Source organism: Balaenoptera musculus, chromosome 8 (genome assembly GCF_009873245.2).
Source record: "Balaenoptera musculus isolate JJ_BM4_2016_0621 chromosome 8, mBalMus1.pri.v3, whole genome shotgun sequence".
Lineage (NCBI taxonomy): Eukaryota > Metazoa > Chordata > Mammalia > Artiodactyla > Balaenopteridae > Balaenoptera > Balaenoptera musculus.
The window spans coordinates 108,419,394-108,442,107 of record NC_045792.1 but is presented as its reverse complement, the minus strand read 5'-3'; the positions used below and the strand labels follow the sequence as shown (position 1 = coordinate 108,442,107).

The 22,714-nt window shown below is 62.0% G+C and overlaps 1 protein-coding gene across 1 annotated transcript in view; it reads left to right on the top strand.

The window, feature by feature from the left end:
* The window catches only part of KCNQ1 (potassium voltage-gated channel subfamily Q member 1), a 350,619-nt gene that overhangs the window by 47,113 nt on the left and 280,792 nt on the right, over positions 1–22,714 (top strand). The window contains exon 2 of the mRNA XM_036861606.1: positions 8,051–8,141. Coding sequence (XP_036717501.1) covers positions 8,051–8,141 — 91 coding nt within the window. The remainder of the gene's footprint in view (positions 1–8,050; positions 8,142–22,714) is intronic.

The following is a 22,714-nucleotide window of genomic DNA, read 5'->3' as shown; positions in this document are numbered from 1 at the left end:
CTTCGGGCAGCTGGACCACGGCCCTCAGAGCCCTCGCCCCGTGCGTCCTGGTGCACTCCTGGCAGTGGGGGTGGCCGTGCCTGCTCCCAGCTCACGTCAGAGGCCCCCCCCCACCCTCGGGAGGCTCCTTTCTGCCTGGCATTGTTGGCATGCAGTCTGGTGGAGGGGTGGGTACGTGGAGAGCTGCCTGGTGTCCTGGCCCATTGGAAGCCCCGTAGGGCCTTGGCTGAGCCCGTGCGGGTGGGATGTCGCAGGGCAGGGCAAGGAGGAAAAGAAGGGCATGAAAGGATCTCACTGCTTGATAGACCCTGGAGGCCTACATGGAGGAGGTGGCACTGAGAATTCTTTCCACTGAGCTCCTGAGTTCAACCTAAAACATTCATTATGTCAATCAGTCATTCAACAAACACTCATGTACCAGGCCCCATACGGGGCCTTCAAAGGGGGACATCGGCAGATGGGCCTCTGCCTGGGGAGCCTTCGCTCTATCAGGGGGCAAGAGTGGGCAGCAGGTGGTCAGTGGTCTGATGAGAGTGGGGCAGGGCCCACAGGGCCCAGCTGTGGCATCAGAAGGCCCCCTGCGGGGAAGCCCAGGAAAGTGGGTTTGGAGTTCAGACTTCATTGGAGAGTCTTCAGCTTGGGAGGGGGCTGGTGGGATTTGCATTTTCCCAGGATCGCCCCGGCTGCCCAGTGGACACTGAAAGACTAGGGCAGGGAGACCAGTGGGGTGTGGGCTGAAGATTCCAGTGCAGTCCTGGTGGCCCCCCGGTGGTGGTGGCCCCCAGGCAGTGGAGGCCTGGCCTGTAGGGAGGTGCTGTGTGCACAGGCACAATGTGAGGGCCCAGCCGGAGCACGAGGTGTGAGGTCCCGTGTCTCCGGGGTCCCCAGCCCAGTTCACTTTCAGAAGAAGTGTCAGCTGAAACCCCACAAGGCCGTGGAAGGCCTCCGTCTAGCTACAGGGATCACATCGCCCGAGTGAACCTTGTAAAGGAATGAGACTCGGTGCCGCTGAACAAGCCCCGTGCAAGGTTCAGAGTTAGGGCGGGGGGAGGCTGGGTGGGGGGCGGCCCATGGAAGCCCTGGTCAGGAGGCCTGGCCTGGACCCTCCCGGCACGTGGTGGGGAGACGGGGTGGGGGGCTGCTGTGGTCACGGGTGAGAAGTGCGGGGGTCCCTGGGGGGCCGAGCCTCACCTGGGCCGGGTTGACTGCCACTCCCGGCTCCTTTCGCTCCCTGGCGCGATGCGGTTTGGATGGTGCAGTGCCGAGTGGTGACCTCGGAAGGACACGTCTGCGTGCTAATCCCCGGAGCCTGTGACCTTATTTGGAAAGAGGGTCTTTGCAGACATAGTGGCAAGATGAGCAGGAAACTCTAAATGTATCTTGGACTGTTTTAAAAATTGTGACACTAACATACGTTTTTACCAGATACTTGATGTTGATTTTTGAAAACTCACTAAAGATTCACTAATAGATATCATCATCCTAAGTAATTTATTTGTTTATTAAAACCCTTTATATGTTATAGAGGCTGAATGATGGCCCCCAAAGATGTCAGGCCCCCTGGAACTTGCGAACGTGACCTTACGTAGAAAAAGCGTCTTGGCAGGGGTGATAAGTTAAGGGTCTTGAGAGGGGGGATGATCCTGGATACCAGGGGGAAGGGGGCCCAAATCTAGTGACAAGCATCCTCATAAGAGAGACTGAGGGATGCGGCCATGAGCCCAGGATGCCTGGGGCCCCCAGAAGCTGGAAGAGGTCCAGTCCCGCTACCCCTCCACCCCCCACCCCGTCTGCCCAGGACAGCCCCCCCGCACCCCGTGGTTCAGCCTTGGATGTGGCGTTCCCGCTTGGAGGACCCTGGCACGAAGGGCTGGGCCTGGCCCTTGGCAATGGGGTCCCCTGCCCAAGGGGGAGGCTCAGTCCTTGCCTTGAAGCTGGAGCTGGGCAGGGGGCCCCGGGGCTGGCCGGCCTGGGCTTACTGTCTCTGTGGCCCTGTCCGTGTCCCTGCTGTCCCAGAGCCTTGGGGTCCCCTTGCCTCTTGCTGTACCATCCAGGGCCCTCTCAGGGCTGGGCAGCGTGGGCGGGAGGGGCAGCCCCACAGCCTGGAGCCGGGACCCGCCTCGCCCGTGGCCTCGGTCTCCTTGTGGGAGGTGATATGACACCTTCCACGCGGGGTGTGGTGGGGAGCTTGTGCGTAGCGCCCGGCACCTGGGCCCGAGGTGTGAGCTGCGACGTGCCCGGCCCAGCCCCACCCCGAGCAGTGCTGCGCGTGGGCTGGACCAGCGGGGCGCGGGGTCTTGGCATCCTGTTGGGCAGTGTTGCCCCCAACCCCGGGGACAGCCCTGGTGGGACCTGAGGTTGCCTCCCCCTGGGGGTCCAGTGCCCCGGGGTGTCCACGTCCAGGCGCTGGCTCACCAGCCCGGGGCCCAAGCGGGGGTACCTGTCCTCTTGTTTGTTCGGAGGTGTTTGGAATCTTTCAGGGTGACTTTTGTACAAAGAGGAGCCCCTCCGATACGGCTGGGGTTTGAACGTCAGCACCTAATCTGTTAAATCACGCGTTCCGAGTTCGGCCTTGAGCTTTCGGCCGCTGGACAAGCCCTTTGTTATCGGCCCGAAGGTCCGGGCAGGGTGGACGGGTTTTTGAACCTCACTCATTTATAGCCTTTGTCAAACACCGGCAGCCGTCCAGGGCTTGTGTAGAAAAGTCGTTTACTTAGTTTCCTTTTTTTTTTTTTTTTTTAACTTTAAAAAAATTGTGTGAAGATACATGTAACATAAAATTTATTCTGTAACCATTTCTAAGTGCACGGCTCAGTGGCATTAGCACATTCACATTGCTGTGCAACCATCGCTCCGTTCATCCCCAGAACTTCATATTCCCAAATTGACACACTCTGTCCCCATTAAACACTCACTTCCCATCCCCTCCCCCAGCCCCTGGCCCCCAGCATCCTATTTTCTGTGTCTGTGGAGTTGATGACTCTCAAAGGCACCTCATAGGAGCAGAATCGTGCTGGACCAACAAAACTTTTCAAAGTACGTAATTTCTATACATTGAATAAATTGAGCACACGGACAACGGCACGTCTTACGTTCTCTGACTCGTTCCGGTGCTGCATTTCAGTGTCCCGGAATCTCAGCTTAGAGCCCAGGGAGCCCGAAGGCTGAGGTCTTTCACATCTGGGTTCTGAGGGCGCCTTGAACAGGCCACATTCCCTTTGCACGTGAAGTGTGTGCTGCTTGTTCACATTTTCAGTGTCACTGGGAAACGTCCCGGTGTTGAAAGAGGCTTCCCTGTGGGCTGGAGAGACCGTCACGGTTAGACTCACGTAGGTTCCCCAAGGGTCCGGCCCATCCCCTGCCTCTGCGGGGCGCTGGCCTGGGTGAGCCCGCGGGTCCCAGGTGCTGGGGGCAGCCCAGCCCATTGCGGGGGTTGAAGGGGGTGCAGTCTACAGCCCCCCTCCTGCTCCCGGGAGCGCCCTCCCGCCGAGTCGCGGACCACGGGCCTGGCACGGCTCCTGCATTCTTCTGTGTTCCCAGGGCACCTGCTGCCACAGATCCTGAAATGATGTCCGATAACGTTCCGGACGTCCCTCGGGGCGGGGGCTGGTGGCCGCAGCGCCCGGGGCAGATCAGCCGTCAGGGCACAAGCAGGCCATTGTCCTCGGGCCCGGAGCTGCCTCACCCCTGGCTGCGGCCACCTCCCTCGGGCACTCACACGCCCTCCTGGGAAGTTGGATCGAGCAGCACTGGGGGCCGGAGGGGCCTCTTCTCCCCCGCAGCCCTGCTCCCCACGCCCCATCCAGAGAACAGGGCGGTTTCCTTCTTTCCCTGGACCTCGGTCTCCCAGCTCCTGGGGGTCTGTGGCTGCCGGGTTTTGGGGCCTTGGGAGGCGCGCCGGGACGGACAGGTGGTGGCCAGTCCTGCAGAGACAGGAGGTCAGGCGCCTCAGGCTGCTGCGAGCCCCCCAAGGGCAGGGACCCTATCTTGGCATCGCTGAGGCCCCGGGGCCCACGCAGGACAGGTTGGAGGGTACAAGAATCACCTCTGTTAAGGGATTCTTCCTGAAACTAGCACGACGTATGCGAATAGTCGAAGAGCTGTTTAGCCTTCAGAATACAGCAAGGCTGAAACTAGCAAAGTGTGTCGGGGTAATGACACCAAACCCCCGGAGCTCCAGAGAAAGTCGTCTGCAGCCGGGTCCCCGGGGAGGCGCTCCTGCACCTCTGAGCGGAGCTCAGGGTGAGGGCACCCGCCCTGCTGTTACTCTCCCTGCAGGCCTGTCCACAGCCCCAGGCAGGGCTGCTCTGGCCAGAACCTTCCTCCTTGGCAAGGCTCAGTCACCCTTCCCCCGGCCCCCAGAGCACAGCCAGACACAGGACAGCACATAGAAGAGGTCTCCCGGCAGCCGTGGTACCTGCAGCCCATTCAGGACGCTCCCCGGGCCTCGCCCGGGGTCTCTGTGCCCCTGCCTGGCACGCAGTTCTAACGAGCCCTCGCCTTGCTTTCTGTCCGAGGTCATCCTAACAGCGACAATAAACGGTCGGTTGCCACCCTGGCAGCAAGAGTCGTACAGGGACGGGCCTTGTCGCAGAGTGACGGCGGCCTCCTAGGCCCCAGAGCATAGCCAGCCGCCGCCTGGCGGCATGCAGCGCCCCCCACGATGCGCCGCTTTGGGCTCTGCCTGCTTCATCTGCCTTGGGAGACAGGAAACAGCAGGGAATTCAGGACTTTTCGAGCACTTCCTGGTCGTGGAGGCTGGGGAGGCCTGGGCAGCGGGGCCCAAAGACCTGGGTCCAGACCTGGCCCGCGCCGGCCCCCTCCCCTCCCGGGCCTCACCTTCCTGGCTGCGGGTGGCTGCAGGCTTGGGGACGGTGGCGCGGGGCACAGGGCACGTGACTCAGAGCTGAGGCCGGTTTTATTGACGTGGGGACTGCGGGTCAGCACTGATGTTGGTGTCCTGGCCTTTGAATCTGAGTGTGACCGTGTGTGGCAAGGGGGGCTTCGCAGGTGGGGCTAAGCGAAGGATCTGGATCTGGGGGATTGTCCTGGATCACCTGGCAGACCCTGGGTGTCATCGCAAATGTCCCTCAGAGGGGCGGCGGGTCAGAGAGAGATGAGACCACGCGTGTCGTGCTCCCTGCCCCCACCCCCGGGCCTCGGCCTCGTCACCTCCGTGGTTTGACCACGTGAGGTTCACCCTCGGGAAGCGTGGAGCCCGAGCCCCGGTTTCCCTGTATGTAGCAACTGTGGCATCTGTCCCCAGACCGTTTCCTGTGGCCCGAAGGGGAGTGGTTGAAGTATCCCCACGGGCCATGGGCGGGCGGGTTCCGCCCATCTTCTCAGGAGGAGAGGGCACGAGGTGGGACACTGGTCCCAGCCTTGGGCAGCCACAGGACTGACCCCTGAGTCCCTGCCCGGATGTCCACTGCCCTGAGAGGCAGTGGCCGCGGGCTGTGGCTCTGGCTGTGTCGATGGGGGAACTGAGGCCCGGGAGCAGCCTGGACCACGCTGCGGGCAGTGTGGCTTCTTTGTGTGGCCGCCTCTACACCCAGGGGGCCTGGGGGCGGGGGTGGGGTGGGCACCTCCCTCCCTGGGGACCTCACCTGCCCTGGTTTCTCTCGGCCGAGCCGGGCAGCGCGGCCCCGGGACTCACGGGGCTTCAGGGTGCGGGCCGGGGGCAGGTGAGCTCTGTGCCCGAGGGGCAGTCGGGCCAGCCGGGCACTCACTCTGCCAGCCAGGGTTCGCTTGTGTCCCCCTGAGATCGAAAGCTTCCTGAGGTGGGGGCCCAGGGTCTCAGTCACCACACAAGGGATGCCCTCGGGTCCCGGCAGGGAGGCAGGGCTGCATCTGTTAAAGGGCTTCCCTGGGGGCTGGGCGGGCCTGGACACCCTTCCAAGCCGGCAGGCGGGTCCGCAGTCGGGCAGAGTGGAGGGTGGGCATGCAGAGTCCTGGGGGGTGGCACCGGGTATACGGACTCGGGAGGCTTGACGAGGCCTTGGGCCCTGGGGCGCTGGTGTCGGGACGGGAGGCCCCAGGCCGGGCGAGGGCTGCGGCTACCGGGGTCCTGCTGGGAGCCACTGCGGGACTCGGGGCTGCGTTCAGAACGTGCTTCGGGTCCAGCGTCCTGGTGGGGCTGGTGTGAGCCGGGCTGTACCCCGCCGAGAGGAGGGCGGGGCGCAGAGGAAGGGCCAGCATGGGAGGGACGAAGGAGGGAGCTGGGGACTCGGTGGAGGCGCACCTGAGCACGTGCGGGCTGAGTACCGGCCGGGGGTGCAGCGCGGGTGGCACCCCACAGCCCTCCTCTGGGGGCTCATGGTCTTGGGGGTGGACGACGCAGAAGGGGGCAAACAGGCCCCAGCCCCGGCGGTGATATGTGAGCATGAAGGACACGGGTGGAGGCACGTGGGGGTGAGTGTTGCGTCCTCTGTCTGCGGGTGAGGGTGCGGAGCTTGCAGGTGGGGCACCGGCATATGCAGAGGCCCCGAGGCAGGCGGGGGGGGCATGCTGGGAAGGAGCTGGGGTCGGGGTCACCATGGTGTCATGCGGGGGTGATGTTGAGGGCTCACTCAGCGGCCGGGCAGGGTGGACTCTGGGGCCCAGGGTGGAGACCAGCCCTGTGGTCAGGACAAGAGACAAGGCTGACGAGGGGGCAGGGTGCAGAGGGGTGGCTGGGACCCGGCTCTGTGGGTCCAGCTGACCCAGCCCGTGTGAGGCACCAGGAGAGAGGTGGAGACCAGAGCTGTTAGAGGGAACCCCGAGAGCTGCGGGAGAGCAGCCGGGTCTTGGGGTGTGCTCCGCAGGCAGGGAGGAGCATCTGGGCGGCCCGGGTCCTGTCTCCCCCAGGAAATGTGGGCGGGGGCAGTGGGCTGTGTCGGGCAGCCTGTTCTCAGCAGACTCTGAGGGGCCGGGAGGGAAGGTGGGCTGGGGTGGGGAGGAGCTGAGCAGTGGGGGAAGATGCAGGGGGCTTCCTAGTGGGCACAGGGCAGGCATGTGGGGATGGGGGGGATGGAGTGAAAGCAACTGGGGACAGCAGGATCTCGGTGGGGAGAGGGCCAGGGCTCCTGGGTGCTGGCAGGGGGTCCGTGTCACGGGCCCAGAGAGCTTTCTCCACATCTGCACCCCCGGGGCCACGCGAGGACCCCCCTGGAGAGTGTGCTTGGAGCCCCTGGATGACCCCGCTAGCGCTGTCCTCTTCCCAGGCAGGAGGAAGGCTGGGGGCTTGGCCTGGTTTCATCCAGGGATGTGGAGGGAAGGGCCCGGAGGGTCTGCCTTCAGGAAGCCTTACTGGTTCGGGTGTGATCAGAGCAGCCCGTCTGTGCAGGGATGGGGCGGGAGGGGGGGATGGGAGGGGGGCTGAGCCTGGGAGCTGCCCCGGGGGCAGGGGCTGCCACCTTCCCTTTGTTCAGCTCCGTGGGCTCCACCTCTGGCCTCCCCCCACCCCCGCCCCCGGGATGGGGAGGGGAAAGCAGGCGCAGGGCTGGCGTCAGAGGAGCCTCCCGCCCGGGAGCCCAGGCTCTGGTGACACCGCAGGCTCTGGTGACACCCCACTAGCGGGTGCAGGAGACGGCCCCCTGTGCTGCCACCCCTGAGCCTCGTGTTGCGCGTGCTGCCCTGGTTGCCGGGGCGGCCACAGAGCCCTGCGGCCATCACCACTACGTGCAGGGCGTTCCCCTCCCCCAAGGGAGGCCCCTCCGGCCCCCGGTGGTCACCAGGCTGCTCTCTGCTCTGTGGATTTCCGTCCTGGACACCTTAGAGACAGGTGGTGGGCAGGGTCTGGTTCTCGGCGTGGGGTCCCAAGGCCCGTCCCACCGTAGCCTGGGTCGGAGCTCACCCCTTCGAGGCCGGGTGGCGTCACATGCCGTTGGCTGTGCCGCACTTTGTGCGCTGTTCACGGCAGGCGGCCCTTGGAGCCCTCAGAGCCGGGGAGGGAAGGGCCTGGTCCCTCAGGCGGCAGGGGGCCCGCCTGCTCCCCGGGCCTGGGCCGTGTCTGGGGGCGAGGGGCGGGCAGCCTGGCGCGGGCGCTGACCGCGTGTCCTCCTGTCCGCAGCTTCCTCATCGTCCTGGTCTGCCTCATCTTCAGTGTGCTGTCCACCATTGAGCAGTATGTCGCCCTGGCCACGGGGACCCTCTTCTGGATGGTACGTAGCAGCGTGAGGGGCCCTGCGCTCTCATCCCCCCACCGGCGTGTGGACCAGGGGGCGGAGCCAGCTGCTCCTGGCCTCTCCCACCCACAGAACAGCCCTGTGCCGGAGCCCCCCTGCTGGCTGGCTCTGCAGGCTCGCCCTGATACCGGGAGACTAGAGGTGTGGGGACGCCCTACCCTGGCACCCTCACCTGCCAGGATGTGACCGTCAGGCTGAGAAGGCCGAAGAATGAGAGGACCCCGGGCCTGGTGGTCTGGGAGAGCTTTCTGGAGGAGGGGGCTTCTGAGCTGGGCAAGGAAGGAAGGACAGGAGGACACGGGCACAAGGAGCCGGGGTTGTGGTCTGCTCGGCCTGCGCTGTGGCCCCGGGTCTGGCTGGTACTCGGACCCTGCAGGTGTCTCAGTCTCTGGCCAGGTTGCCTCCCGCCCTGGCCAACTGACGGCTGCAAGCTTGGGTCCCCAAGTCCTCGTAACGTGGCCTTGAGGCAGTGCCTGTTTTATTTGCATGCCGTCGGCTCCACTTCTCCTTTGATGTTTCTGGATTTTGGTTCACAGGAGTTTCCCCCCTCAGGTTATAGAGAAGCAGCCACAGCTGCCTCTAGCACTTGTCTGGGTTAGTCGTGTGGTTTTAAACTGTTGATGGCAGTGGGCACATCCTGGCGTGAGGATCAGATTCACTCTCGCTCTGTCCCTCTCGTCTGCCCCCTCTCAGCACCACTAACTCCAAAGTATGTCTTTGCTCCCCAATTTGAGGAGCCATTTTTATTGTGAACCAGATGTCCAGATGCCAACGGCTCTACTCTGGGATCTCCCTGTTCTGTCCACGGCTGTTTGTCTGTGCATCTCTCCCAGGGCCATGCTGCTTTGCTGATGTTTGCACTAAAATCTGTTTTACCATGTGGTTAATATCTGTGCCCAGCTCTTCTCTTTCAGGGGCAATTCTTGCTTGTTTGTTTGCTCTCGCCAGTGACCTTCACAATCAGCTTGTCTGCCTCCCAGAAAAAATCCGATGGTGTTTCATGAATGAGTCTGGGGAGACCAACATCTCTCTGGGGTGGGGTCTTTCTGTCCACGGTCAAGGCGTGTCTGTTTTATCCAGGAGAGTTTTATGGTTTGGTAATGTGGGTTTTAGACCGTTGTTGTTATTACTTTTAATATAGTAATAGTTGTTCTTGTTAGTTGCCATCACAAATGGGATCTTCTCTTCCATTATGTTTCCTGGAGGTTATTTTGGTGTCTAGGAGAGCCTTTGCTCTTATCACTTGTACAGCCTGTGACCGCCTCTGTTTTGTTATTGTTTGCAGTAGTTTTTCCTCTGGTCCTTTAGAGTGTTCTGAATTTGGAATTGCCGCTGCTTGGTTTGGTTTAGCGTGCTGTTCAGGTGTGGAGACTGGCATCTGTCAGTCACTCCGGCTTACCGGGCCAGGGGTAAGGGGGCTCCCCGTGCTTCTCCTGAAGGAATGTGCCAGCCCGGGCAGAGAGGTGTGCATTTTCTCAGTTGGGGGGGTCCTTCAAGTCCAATGAGAGGGCATGATTCTAAAGTGATGGTGTTGACTTTTGTCGGGTGTCTTTCCTGCCTCTGTGGAGGTGCTTGTGTCGGCGGATGTCCTTGCTTTCCCGGGATAACTGTCCCGGCATTTTGTTTTTACTGTCTTATTGGGTTATACTTTCTCATATAAAGGTAGGGACTTGCTTGAAAAGTAGGACGGCCGCCGTCCCAGCAAGACGGATGGCCTTTTGGGGTCATGGAGCTTTCTCCCGTTCGCCTGGTCCTGAGGACCTATGGAAGTAACCCCGGTGCCAGCCAGGTCCGTGCCAAGGCCCCAGAGGCCGCAGCTCCTTGCAGAAGTGCACTCGGGCAGTATGGCGGCTGCCATTGGCCTGCAGAGAAATGTCCCCAAACCCCTGCTCTGGGCAGGCCCTGGGGCAGGCCAGGGGTCATCTCCCTGTGGGTGAGTGGTGAGCCGGAGATGCTTCTCTCTGCTGTGGGCATCCCGAGTGCCCTGGCCGGCTGTGTGTCTGCTTCCCAGGCGGGGGACTGTCCTTCCCTCTGGCCGGCCTCCTTCCCACCTCCCAGACTGCAGGGGAGGAGCTGTGGGGGGCAGGGAGAGAGTGGAGAAAGTTGGGGGGTGTCTCTGGTGCTTTGGGTTATCACAGGGTGATTTGAGCCCCTGCCCAGACCGCACAAAGCACGTCTGCTCTGCGGGTTGCTCCTGGGGTCTCCTCGTGGCCAAGGTAACTGAGGGTTCAAGAGGCAGCGGCTGGAAGGGGCCGGGAAGACCTTGCTGGGTTGGGCCCAGATTCCAAGGCTGCCGTTCTACCAAATGTAAGTGCTGGTGGTGCTGGGCCCAGGTGCCTGGTCGGCTGCTCGCCCCCTGTGTAGGTCTCCTGGAGCCGTAACGAAATTCACAGCCCGGGCGGCTTAAACAACAGGATGTATTATCTCCTGGTCCTGGAGGCTGGAATCCCAGACCCAGGTGTGGGCAGGGCTGAGTCCTCCTGAGGCCTCTCTCCTCGGCGTGTAGACGGCCGTCTCCTCCCTGTGTCCTCACGGGGTCGTCCCTCTGTGTGTATCTGTGTCCTGACCTCCTCTTCTTCTTTTTTTTTTTTTAAATCCAGGTTTTTCCAGAATTCTTTTTTTAATTAATTAATTAATTTATTTTTGGCTGTGTTGGGTCTTCGTTTCTGTGCGAGGGCTTTCTCTAGTTGCGGCAAGTGGGGGCCACTCTTCATCGCGGTGCGCGGGCCTCTCACTGTCGCGGCCTCTCTTGTTGCGGAGCACAGGCTCCAGACGCGCAGGCTCAGTAGTTGTGGCTCACGGGCCCAGCCGCTCCGCGGCATGTGGGATCCTCCCAGACCAGGGCTCAAACCTGTGTCCCCTGCATTGGCAGGCAGATTCTCAACCACTGCGCCACCAGGGAAGCCCCCTGACCTCCTCTTCTTATAAGGACCCCAGTCCTGTGGGGTTAGGACCCACCCTAGTGACCTCATTTTACCTTCATCACCTCTTTGAAGGCCCAGCTCCAAATACAGTCACATCCTGAAGACTTGGGGGTTAGGGCTTCCACATAGGGATTTGGGGGGGACACAGTTCAGCCCATAAGGCCCCCTGAGTGACTGGGTTCAGTTCCTCCTCTGCTGAGAGGTTCGCTCTTAGGTTCTTAGCGGCTCCAACAACATTGAATTCCCCGGTTGATGTAAAGCATCCCAGGGACTCCCCCGCCCCCCACCCTGCCGCCCCGGGCCCTGCATCAGCACCGAGGGTCCTGAGTTCGGGTGCCAAATCCTTGTGCAGCTCAGGCAGGGCCTCTGGGTGCAGCTGGGATGGGCCGGGCGAAGCCCACGTAGACTCTCGGCCCGGGAATCGCCACTGATGTGTCAGCGCATCCCAGGCCCTGCGCTGGGGGTGGAAACCAGACCCTTGGTGGGGGGTCGGCCCAGGACCGTCCTGGGGTTGGGGGCAGACCCTGGCGGCCTCGGGCCTCGCCTGGTCCGGCCTCCACTCTCCCCTTGGCCTGGCGGGGAGCACCTCCCTCCCCAGACAGTGCTCTCACGTTCAGACAGGTCTCCTCGTGGCGGGTTTCATGGTGCCCGTGCGGCCCCGAGCCGGGGGAGGTGGCGGAGGGGCCCTGTCGCCTCCAGGCAGCCCCCTGCCCAGCAGCCCCCAATCCCCTGCCCGCCCACTCCCTGCTTAGCACCGGCCTCCACCCTCAGTCCCGGCATCTCTGAGGCCCGCGTGCCACCTGGTGGCCATTCTCTGAAGTGCAGGCACGGTTCCCCTCCTGAGGATGGGGGCTCGGCCCGAGCTGGGGGTGTGGTCCTGCCCCCTCGCCTCGAGCTGGGGATGCGGTCCTGCCCCCTCGCCCTCTGGGGCCTGGGATGCGTGTGCCAGCAAGCACCTCCCCTGCTCCAAGCAGAGGGCCCCCCCACTGTGGTCGCGTCTCCCATCCCACCCTTTTGAGGGGAGAGACCCTGTGCCGCCTCCCTCGTCCACCCCCGTTCTCTCACATCAGCACCTTGCGCACTGCCACCTTCGTGTCCCCCCAGGAGCCCTCTCCACACAGCAGCTGTTGGTTGCGGGGACGACTTTCCAGAACAAATCTCTGACCGTTCTAGAAGCTCCCGGTGGCATTCAAGATCGGCTGGGCCTCTCAGGCCCCCAAATGCTGCTCACCCGGCACCAGCCCCGCATGTCTGTCCCCCCCCCCCCCCCCCCGCTGCTCCCTCCGCTCTGATGCACTGTTTGCTGACCCTTGGACACTCCCGGCCGCCTCGGGGCCCTTGCACGTGCTCTGCTCGGCATGTCACAGGACCGGCTTCTCCTCCGGTCAGGCCTCGACTTGGCCGTCACTGCTTCAGTACCCCCTCCCTAACCGCCTTCTGCGGGGGCCCCGTCCCTCCTGCGGCACACCCCGCTCTTGCTCCAGCGGTCTGGGTGTGACAGGGGTCTGCGGGCAGGAGGGGGGAGTCACAGGGTCTGTCTCCTTGCTCTGTTCCCCACCCCTGAGGGCAGGGGCCCAGGGGCTGCGACCCCTCCGCGGGCCCAGAACGGTGCTTCCGGGGTTTGGATACCCCTCCTTTGAGCCCACGTGCCCAGAGCTGCCCCGGGGCCACCTCAAGCTGCTGTGCAGTCCTGGGCCTCGGTTTCCCCATCTGCAGAACGGAGGGCTTGAGCAGGGTGGCCTCAGACTTAACCTTTTGATGGCCTTGCAAGGTTTCCAAGGGTTTCCTAACTCACTGGCCTGTGGAGACAGATCCTTTGCAGTGGGTTTGAGCTGGCTGTATCCAGCTGCCACTGGAGTCATGGCCATGGGGGGTGTGGGGCGTCGGGGATACTGGGAGGAATGAGGCAGCCACGGGCCCAGCCTCCGGGGTAGATGTGAGTTATGTCCGGGGTGGGGACGGGAAGGAGGTAAGAGGTGAAGAGGGACTGGGGGGTGGGGGGGAGGGTGTCTGCGGGGATGCTGAGGGCTTCCTGGAGGAGGGACGGCCCTGAGAGGGGAAGGAGGAGGTAAGCGGGTGCTGGGGGCTCGTGGGGACGGGCAGGGACCCTCCTGCAGCGGGCAGCCTCGGGTGGGCCGGGCAGGCGCAGCGCCCCGGCGCTCTCGGTGGAGGTGGCGGTCTGCGGGGCGGGGACGGGGGCGGCCCCCAGGCGGAGGGAGACCGGGTGCGGGGAGGGGGCCGCGGGGGCGGGTGTTTGCAGGCGGCACAGGGAGGGGCCGCGGGACACCAGGTGGCGCTGTTGTCCGCGGATCGCGGGCACCGCTGGCCGCGGCCCAGAGCTCCGAGCGCGGAGCCAGACCGCAGCCGGGAGCCCAGGAGGGGCCGAGCGTGGGCTCCACACAGGATTCCGAGAGCAGCACGATGCTTAAATGGTGGAGAAAAAGTCATTCAAAGCTGTGTTTTCCCAGAGAGCCCATATTTCTTCCTTTCTTTTCATGCGCTCGCTTTTATGGGGCCAGAGAGCTGTTATCTCAGCTCTGTGTGAGGGAGCCCCAGGGCGGCCTCCGAGGGATTAAGCGTTCTGCTGAACCAGGGAGATTTGGGGGGCCTGAAAAAGCCATTTTGGGTGGAATCTCATCTCTGCTGCAGGGTCTGTCCCAGGGCTGTGAATGGGCCCGTTTGAGATCTGAGCCTTGCTTGTGGTTTCCCGGGGAAAAGGGCCACTGCCAGGGCTGCAGAGCCGGCTCCCAACATGGTTCCTGGATTCAGAGGAAGCCCTGGGTGTGTGTGTGTGTGTGTGTGTGTGTGTGTGTGTGTGTGTGTGTACGTACGTGTGTGTGCCTGCCTGTGTGCACGTGTGTCTGTGCATGTCGGCGTGCGGTGTGCTTGTGTGTGTGCTCGTGCACATCGCCATGTGCACGCACGTGCGTGTGCGTGTGTGCGTGTGTGTGTGTGCTCTGCGCCCGTGTTTCTGTGCGCACGCGTGCCTGCGGACGAGTTCTGGGTCTGGGTGGCTCTCCCGTGTCTCCCCCTGTCCTGCTGCTGTGGCAGAAACACGCCTCTCCCCGCTCTCTGGAATAAGAGACCCAGGCTGGGCCCAGGTGAGGGGCTGGGTTTTGTCTCTGAAATCGAGGGGTTTTTTTTTTTTTTCCTTCCTTTTTCAAATCCCACACAAAGAGAGAGGCACTCAAAAGCACAACACAAACACCGCGTATTCCATGCCTTCTGGTGGGGAGCATACCAGGGAATTGTCCTGCGATGCTGCGGTTAAAAACCCCGTGAGCCGCGGCCCGGAGGCCTAGGGGATGAGGTCATTGCTGCGGCTTCCTCCCCGGCCCAGGCCCCTCGGCGGTGACCCGGCCCTCCCGCCGCTGGATCACCCACCCCGGGGCTCCGGCTCCCCCGGCACGGAGCGAGACTCTCCCATCCCCTGGGCCTCAGTCTCCCAGATGCAAAACCAGGCTCCGTGGGACTCTCTGGGCCCCCTTGGGCCCCTCTGCGGGCCTCACTTTCCTCAGGAACGCAGTCTAGGCTCTGTCCTCAGAGCCCCCCCCCCCGCCCCCGGGGCGGCCCCAGCTCACACTCAGCTCAGGCCTCTGCAGGCCCGCGTGTTCCCAGCCTCTGCTCTCTACACCCTTCACATGCCAGTAAAGACGACCGCGCTAAGTCAGGGCCAGCGGCCCCCGTGGGGAGCCTGCTGCGTACACGCCCTCTGCTCCGTCCTTCACTCACACAGAGGGGATGAGACTCACAGAGCTGAAGTCACTTCTACCCAATGTCAGGGCACCAGCGGGTGGCCCAGGTTTTCCATTAACAAACCCCAAGGTCTTGTTTTCTCCGAGGCCGCCTCCTCCTTGGAGTGCTCTTCTCCCAGCAGTCTCCTCTCTGCTTGGTGAACTCCTACACATCCCACAAAGCCCCGCTCCTGTACATTTGCTTCTGGGATGCCTTCCTGCTCGCCCAGTGACATCACTGGCTTCATCCTCCAGTGCTCTGGGAAGATGTCATCTCCCCCCCCTGCGGGGCCTTGAGCTCCTTGGTCTCTGTCCCCAGCACAGAGGAGCTGCCCAGTGAGGACTGGTTCCCACTGCCTGGGCCTTCTCTGATGTTCTGCCTCAGAATGTAGTCCACCCGTTCCCTCCACCCTGGTGGGGTGTCCTCGCCTGCGTTTGTTCAGCCAGCAAGTGTTTCTCGTGCGCCCACTAACATGCCAGGGTCTGTGTGCAAATAGCGGGGATTCTCTGGGGCAGGACACGGGCTTCATATCTGCGCCCCCAGGACCCTCCCCGTGGGCCCTGTGTAAGAGGGGGCCAGTGCCGAAGCGTAGGGAGGGACTGACCCCCTGCCCCCGGGAGCCAGGAGGCGGTGGTGGTGCCCTTCTGCGAGCACACGTGTATGTGCGTGTGGGCACGCATGTCCCGCCAGGCCAGGGTTGGGCCTTGTCCTGGCTCAGGTGTCCCGCTTGTCCCTGTATAGGGCGGGGGGTCTTGGCTGCCTCGTGGGCAGCGACTTTCCGTGGGCAGAGCAGAGCCTCTTGGGTTTGGGGTAGAAACACTGAAAGCCAAGGGGCAGCCCCACACCGCAGTCTGCATTCCGGATATTTCTGCCCAGCGGAGCTGGCTGAAGTGGCCCGGGGGTCTGACCTTGCAGCCTGGGGGTGTGGAGCGGCCCGTGGCTCCAGGCCACAGGGGCCCCATCGCTCGTGCTCCCTGAGGCCATGCCCGGTGCCGACCCAGGGAGACGGGATAGAGGGACACTGGCCTCGGGGACGGGGGACGGGGTGAGCTGGGGGTAGGGGTCCGGGCTGCCCCTCGGGCAGGTGAGGAAGGGCCCCACCCTGGACAGTGCGTGTCTGGGGAGAGGCAGACTGCTGGGTTTGTCCGCCCCGTGCCCAGGGTGGGGCGGGCAAGACCCAGGCAGCGCCCGCACTCCCCCGGGTCTGGGTCACCCCTGATGTCCCCGTGTGAGTCCGTGAACAGAAGCTTAAGGGCCGCCGAGCAGAATTTGAAGCTGCTGCCCTCAAGGGGTCTGGGCTAATTCTCCAGAGCCCCTTTGCCACCTGCTGGGGACCCCTGAGAACGAGAACCCCGACCCCCGGGATTCTGTGGACATTGGCCTGAGCCACCTCTAAAGCCCCCTAAACCAGGGGCCCGGCGCCCCTGCTCCCTGTGATGGGCCCCTCACTTCCTCTAGTATCTCCAGGGCATTTCTCTACCACCGCCCCCATCCACACTCGAGTGTCATTGCTTCTCCCAGCGCCTGTGGCATGTTTTCCTCACTGTGTGTGGTTGTCGCGGGTTTTTGGCTTCCTGGGCCTGGAGTGGCCTGGGCCCTCCCTTCGGGGTCTCCCTCCTGGGCTTTGAGGGGCGAGTGCCACTGTCCCTACCTTATAAGGGGGACGGTCCCCCAGCCCCGAGGGCATCTGAGCAGGAGGAGGCCGAGGGCTCGAGGCTCGCGGGGCCCTCTCTGGGGCCCAGGGTGGTGGCTCGGGCTGTCCTCACCCCCGGGGCCATCGTTTATGCCCGCCAGGGTCCCCGTCCCCAGGGCTGGCTGCGTTCCTGGCCTGGAGGCAGCTGCTCCTGAGGGGACAGCTGACATTCCTTCTTGCGGGGTCTGCGCTCAGCCGAGAGCCGTGAAAACGGGAACCCTCAGCTGTAACCGGAACCTTCCGCGGGCGCACGGGCCCTGTGGGTGGAGAGGTCCTAGGGCAACTTGCGCTCGCTAACAAAGGCGCCCTCTGTGAAGCCCACGCTCCGTCGCGGGCCAGGACTGTCCTGTCCATCAAGTCGGTTCAGAACCAGGGGAGGGGGGCCTGGGCAGGAGGTGGAGGAAACTGCAAAGTGTTTGAAACTTTCCCGAAAAACACGTAACCCGATCCCGTGCGAGTGGCCTGAATCGGGTCACGCCCCGGGCTGGCCGGGCAGTTTTACGCCCTGAGCCCGTGCAGGGGAGGACAGGGCCCCACCTGGGGTTGAGGGACGGGGCGGGGGGGAGGGGGGGCACAGGGACGTCCACCTGCGGCCCCTGGTCCCCCGGGAAGCAGGGCACCTCCTCCAGATCACCTCCCCCGGGCCCCCAGAGTTTCCTCCTGAAGGAAAGCGGCGCGGTCGGGGGGGGCCCTCGGCTCCTGCCTGGTGGTGGGTGCTCTCGGGTCCCGGGGAGACTCTGCGAGGTCAAGTGGAGGCCCTGGGGCCCAAGACCAGCCAGGGCCCGGCCCGCAGGGCTCCCGCCGGCTGTGTGAACCACCGGGTCTGGGTCTGTTTGTTTCTACAGTGTTTCCTGTTTTCAGGCTGTAAAGCTCTGTGCTATGCGGTGGGTGCCAGCATCTTAGCTGCCTTCCGGGGTGTCTTTGCCGGGAGCCCGCTGAGAGCCCCTGCCCAGGCACCCCGTCCGCCCTGGGCTCTGGGAGCGTCTCCTAGGCTCCCCCCTCGGGGAAGCCCGTCCCGCTGGGCCCAGGGGCCCGGGGAGGGAGGAACGACCCTCCTGCTGGTGGAGGCTGCTGGGCCGGCCTCAGCTCCCTCGGGCAGGAGGAGACGGGGCCGGGACGGCAACAGCCCACGGCCGCTCCTGGCACCCGCGATGCGTGTGCGTGCGTATTTGTGTGTCCACGTGTGTGCGTGTGTTTGCGTGGTCTCCAAGGCTTTCTCTCCAAAGCGGCCAGGTGTCTGGGTGGTCTCATCCTGCAGCTCTCCCCACTGTACCCCCCTCATTTCTTCACCCTTTTACGAGGTTGTGGAGACTCAGCTCCAGGTTGGAAACCAGAGTCAGTCGGAGCTGCCCCTGGTTGGGGTGCGGGGTCTGGGGACCAGCGGGGACGTCGGGGTCTGGTCAGACGGGGAGCTTGGCCTCCTGTGTCGGCAGGAGGGCCTTTCGGGCTAGGCGTCAACCGTCCAGGAAGGGGGTCTTCACCTGCACCCAGGCCGCCCATCGACCGCCCCCCGGGGGGGGAGGGTCCCGCGCAGCGCTCTGCCCCCCGCGGTGCGGGTCCGGCCGGGGCGGAGACGGGGAGACTGCTCCGTGTTTTCCGTCCCGCCTCGCCCGCCAGAACGTGAGGGTCCAGGACAAAAGTCAGACGTTGGGGTGCGGGCGCCTGCTGCGGCCCGCGGGCCCCTCCACTGGGGATTTAGCGGGATTAGAGTGTGCCGTCCATGGGACAGGTGTTTCCTTTATGCTCTGCCCGGGGGCTGGAGAGAAGCGCGTCATTAAGTGCCACATTCAGTGGGGTCTCCGGCTTGGGGTAGCTGGAGGGCCGGGTTTTGTTACGGCTTGTTTTTACATCTGACCCTGGCCAGCTGGAGTGCCTTGTTTTAAGCGCGGGGTAACAGCTGACATAACATAACGGGGATCAGGCTGAACGGGCAGCCGTGTCGCCGGGCGCGGGCGGGGGCCTGGCACCGGCGCTCCACGTGGGGGCTGCCCTGGGGAAGTCGTCAGGGATAATGGGATGAGCCCGGCGGGGCCTCGTGGCCGTGGGGTGCACGGCGCGGTGGGGTCTGCCAGCTGTCACCCCCGGACGGGTGGGCTGCCGAGCCGCCGGGCGGGGGCTGGGGGCTTGCAGGTGCCAGAATAATCGCCCCAGGAGCCTGCATTCAGACGGGCTGTAATCGTGTTCTCTGCTTCCCCAGGTCACGGAGAATGGGAACCAGAGGCCCCGGCTGTGCGCCCATTGAAGTGTGCCATTGTGTGACTTCACGGGCGGGAGGAGGGGCTGGTGCAGCCCTGCGGGGTCGGGGGGCCGCTGCCCGTGCACCTTGCCCCCCCACCGACCCCTGACTCACTAAACGGACCTCAGAGCCAGGGTCGGGGGGCGGGAGCGGCTGATCTTTGCGCATTTTCCGTCTCCCAGCTATATGTGGGTCAGGCACACCGGGTGGGGTGAGTGGAAGGCGGAGCTGTGGAGGCCCCTGGGGCGGGAGGCTGCTGGCAGCCCTCTCCTGTGACCGGGCAGGAGACGCCCCCGACCGGGGCCAGTCCCACGTGCCCGGTGGGCTGCCCGTCAGCTCCTTCTGGGCCCCTGGGCGGCGGCCCCAGCTGGGCTCAGGAGGGCTTGATGATGCCCGTGAGCGCAGAGGGGGCCCAGGGAACCCCTCGAGCCTCTGCAGGGTCGTGGGAATCGGGGGCCACGGTCCCCTTCTCACACACGTGGGTCTGCAGGCGCCAATCCTGCTGGGCCTCTGGCTGCCCCGGGAGGCGAGTCCGGGCCTCAGGCCTTCACAGTTTCACTTCCCCTTGGCTGGCGGCTGCGAGACAGACACCCCCAGCCCAAAGCTCAGGGCAGCGGTGTCACATCTGCATTTCCGGGTGGACCCAGCCACGCCTGGGCTGAGAGAATTTCCCCGTGCCGAGCTGACGCCCAAGCCGGGGCGGCTGCGAGCTGGAGGTGCCGACTTCCCAGCTTGAAGGATCTGGTTGGTAAAAACATACCTGGTCCAGCCGGACACTGGCGGAGAGGCAGGCGTGCACAGGCATGCACACGCACGTGCACAGACACGCACGTGTGGACGCGCTCACGTGGCCTGCACACTCAGGCACGTCCACGTGTCTGCATGCACACGTGCACACAGGCACACTCGGCTGGAGCTTCGGCCGGCGGGGAGCGAGACGCCCTCGGGGCCGCGTTCCATTTGCACATTTAATCCAGAAACTGTCAGCACGGGAAGCCTGGACGGGAACAAAATGTCAAGTGTGTGCTGAGAGGTGCAGCCTGCCCCCTTTCCTGGCGGGCGATGGTCTGGTCAGTTTCCGAGCGTGATGAGCTGGATAATTTGTGCGTTCGGAACACAGTGCAGTGGGGAGACCTGGGGGCGGGGCGGGCAGCGTCTTTATTTCATCTTCAGTTTCTTGAGCTGGGCCTGTGTCTTCTCCCCGACCGCTCTCTGAGCCCGGCCGGGAGGGTCGGAGACGGGGGGCCGCGGTCCTCGGTGGTGGGGACTGCGCTGGGTCCGTGTGTATTCATTTCTCAGCGTTGCCGACTCCGCGAGATCCCTGGACCCGGCTGCAGAAGACTGAACGTGGCCACAGAACCCTGGTGACCTCACCGTTTTCAGGGCGCTGGACAGCGGGGCTCAGCCCCTGCTGTTGGGGTCCCCTGAACTGTCCCCAAGCATCCCCCTTTTGCTTAAGGGCTGTGTCTTCATTTCAGGGTCAAAGTGATCTTCTTTTAAATGAGGACATCTGTTAGACCGCTTAGTAGCTCTGGGACGTTGGGAAGATGCTCTCTCGTCCCAGGGAGTTTGTAAGAATTCCTGGTTTCTCCCCAGTGTTTGGAGAGCCAAACGTGTCATAAGCTCCGTCACTGGTCGCTGTGTGAACGGGCAGCTGGAGGCCTCTGTACCCCACCTTGAGAACGGGTGGCAGTGGCGCAGCAGGCCCGGGCTCCAGGCTTCTCCCCCTTTCTGCTTCAGGGTAGGCCTGCCGTTGGCGGTGGCTCTCCAAGGCCCCAGAGCCAGGATGTGCACACGCAGGCCCCCAGGCCTCACCAGAGAAACTCCAGGTGGCGGTGGTCCAGATCCCCCCGAGACCACCTGGTGGGCCGCACGCATTCCCGACGCTCTCCAGACCTCAGCCTAGAACCCCGGTGCTGTGGGTGGCTCAGGTGCCTGGGGCTGTGGTCTGGGCACAGACGGCGTGCAGGTTCTCAGTCCAGAGCTGAGGGTCTTGAGGGCCAAAGGGACAGTGGGGGACAAGTGGCCTCTTCCTCCTGGCAGGGTTGGGGCGGGGGTGCTGGGGAAGTAAATGGGAAGGCCGTCAGTGCCCACCGAAGTTGCCTTAGTTGGGAACCAGTGATCTCAGTTAGGAGTTTGTTAGCAGCACCTGGGCCCTCTGCACCTGAAACGCAAGGGGGAGCGGCAGACAGATAGACAGACAGGCTCAGGTTTGCCACGATGGCCGGATCTACACAGTTGTGGTAGCCTCTGTGTTATGTACTCTATTCACGTAAGCCAAAGCCAGCTTTCAACTGCGGTATAATCGACGTGTGATAGACGACCATACTTAAAGTGCACAGTCGGACACCATGAGACCATTACCCCCAGAGGTGTCCTCAGGGCCTTGGGATCCCTCCTGCCACCCCTCCCCACTCAGGAGGCAGCCACTGCCCTGCCCGTCAGCAGAGACTGGTCTGTACTTCCCAGGGTCCTCTGGTCAGTGGATCACACACGCGTGCTCCTGTCTGGTGCCACACGTCGTTCTTCTGAGGTTCATCCAGGGGGTTGCGTGTATCCAGGGGCCATTCTTTTCATTGCTGACTTGTGTTCTGCTGTGTGGACGGACCACGGTCTGTTTATCCATTCACATGGTGGCGGGCATTTGGGTCATTTCCCGTCCTGAGCTGTTGTGCGTACATTTGCGTTCAAGTCTTCGTAAGGACTTGTATTTCCTCTTTTTTTAAAATATATTTTATTGAAGTATAGTTGATTTACAATGTGTTAATTTCTGCTGTACAGCAAAGTGGCTCAGTTATACATATATAGACATTCTTTTTCATATTCTTTTCCATTATGGTTTATCACGGGGTATTGAATACAGTGTCCTGTGCTATACGGTAGGACCTTGCTGTTAGGACTTGTGTTTCTTTTTTCTTGGGTAAATACCCAGGGGTAGGATGACTGGATACTATGGTAGGTGTTTATTTAATCACTTAAGAAACTGATAAACTGTTTTCCGAGGTGGTCATACCACTCACAAGTCCCGCCAGCCGCGTGAGAGTTTCAGGCCCTGCAGTCCTCACCTGCGCTTGATGGGGTTGGTCTCTTCCATTCTAGCCAATCTGATAAGGTGGGGGAGTGCTGTCTCCTTGTGGTTTAATTTTCATTTTCAAATGACTAATGATGTTGAGGATCTTTTCGTGTGGTTTATTGGCCTCTGTATAAGTTCTTTGGTGAAGTATCTTTCAGACCTTTCGTTCATTTAAATATGGATCTGTTTGTCTTATTTCCTGGGTTGTGAAAGTTCTTTATATATTCTAGATACGTGGATATATGTTCTACAAATATTTCCCCCCCCCCCCGTCTATGGCTTTCCTTTTCCTTTATTTAATAGTGTCTTTTAAAAACTAAAAGATCTCAATTTTAATGAAGTCAAATTTATTGCTTTTTGATTTTTTATGTTTTCTTCTGGTGGTTTTAGTTTCAGTGCTGACATTTAGGTCCATGAGTTACTTTTTGTCTACCATGTAAATTCTGGGTTGAAGTTCTTAATTTTTATAATTTTTTTTTATTGAAGTATAGTTGATTTACAAAGTTGTGTTAATTTCTGCTGTACAGAAGAGTGATTCAGTTATACATATATAGACATTCTTTTTCATATTCTTTTTCCATTATGGTTTATCCCAGGGTATTGAATATAGTTCCCTGTGCTATACAGTAGGACCTTGTTGTTTATCCATTCTATATATAATAGTTTGCGTCTGCTAATCCCAAGCTTGCAATCCATCCCTCCCCCACCTGCCTCCCCCATGGCAACCACAAGTCTGGTTTCTATGTCTGTTGAGTCTGTTTCTGTTTCGTAGATAAGTTCATTTGTGTCATATTTTAGATTCCATATATAAGCGATATCATATGATATTTTTCTCTGACTTACTTCACTTAGGATGATAATCTCTAGGTCCATCCATGTTGCTGCAAA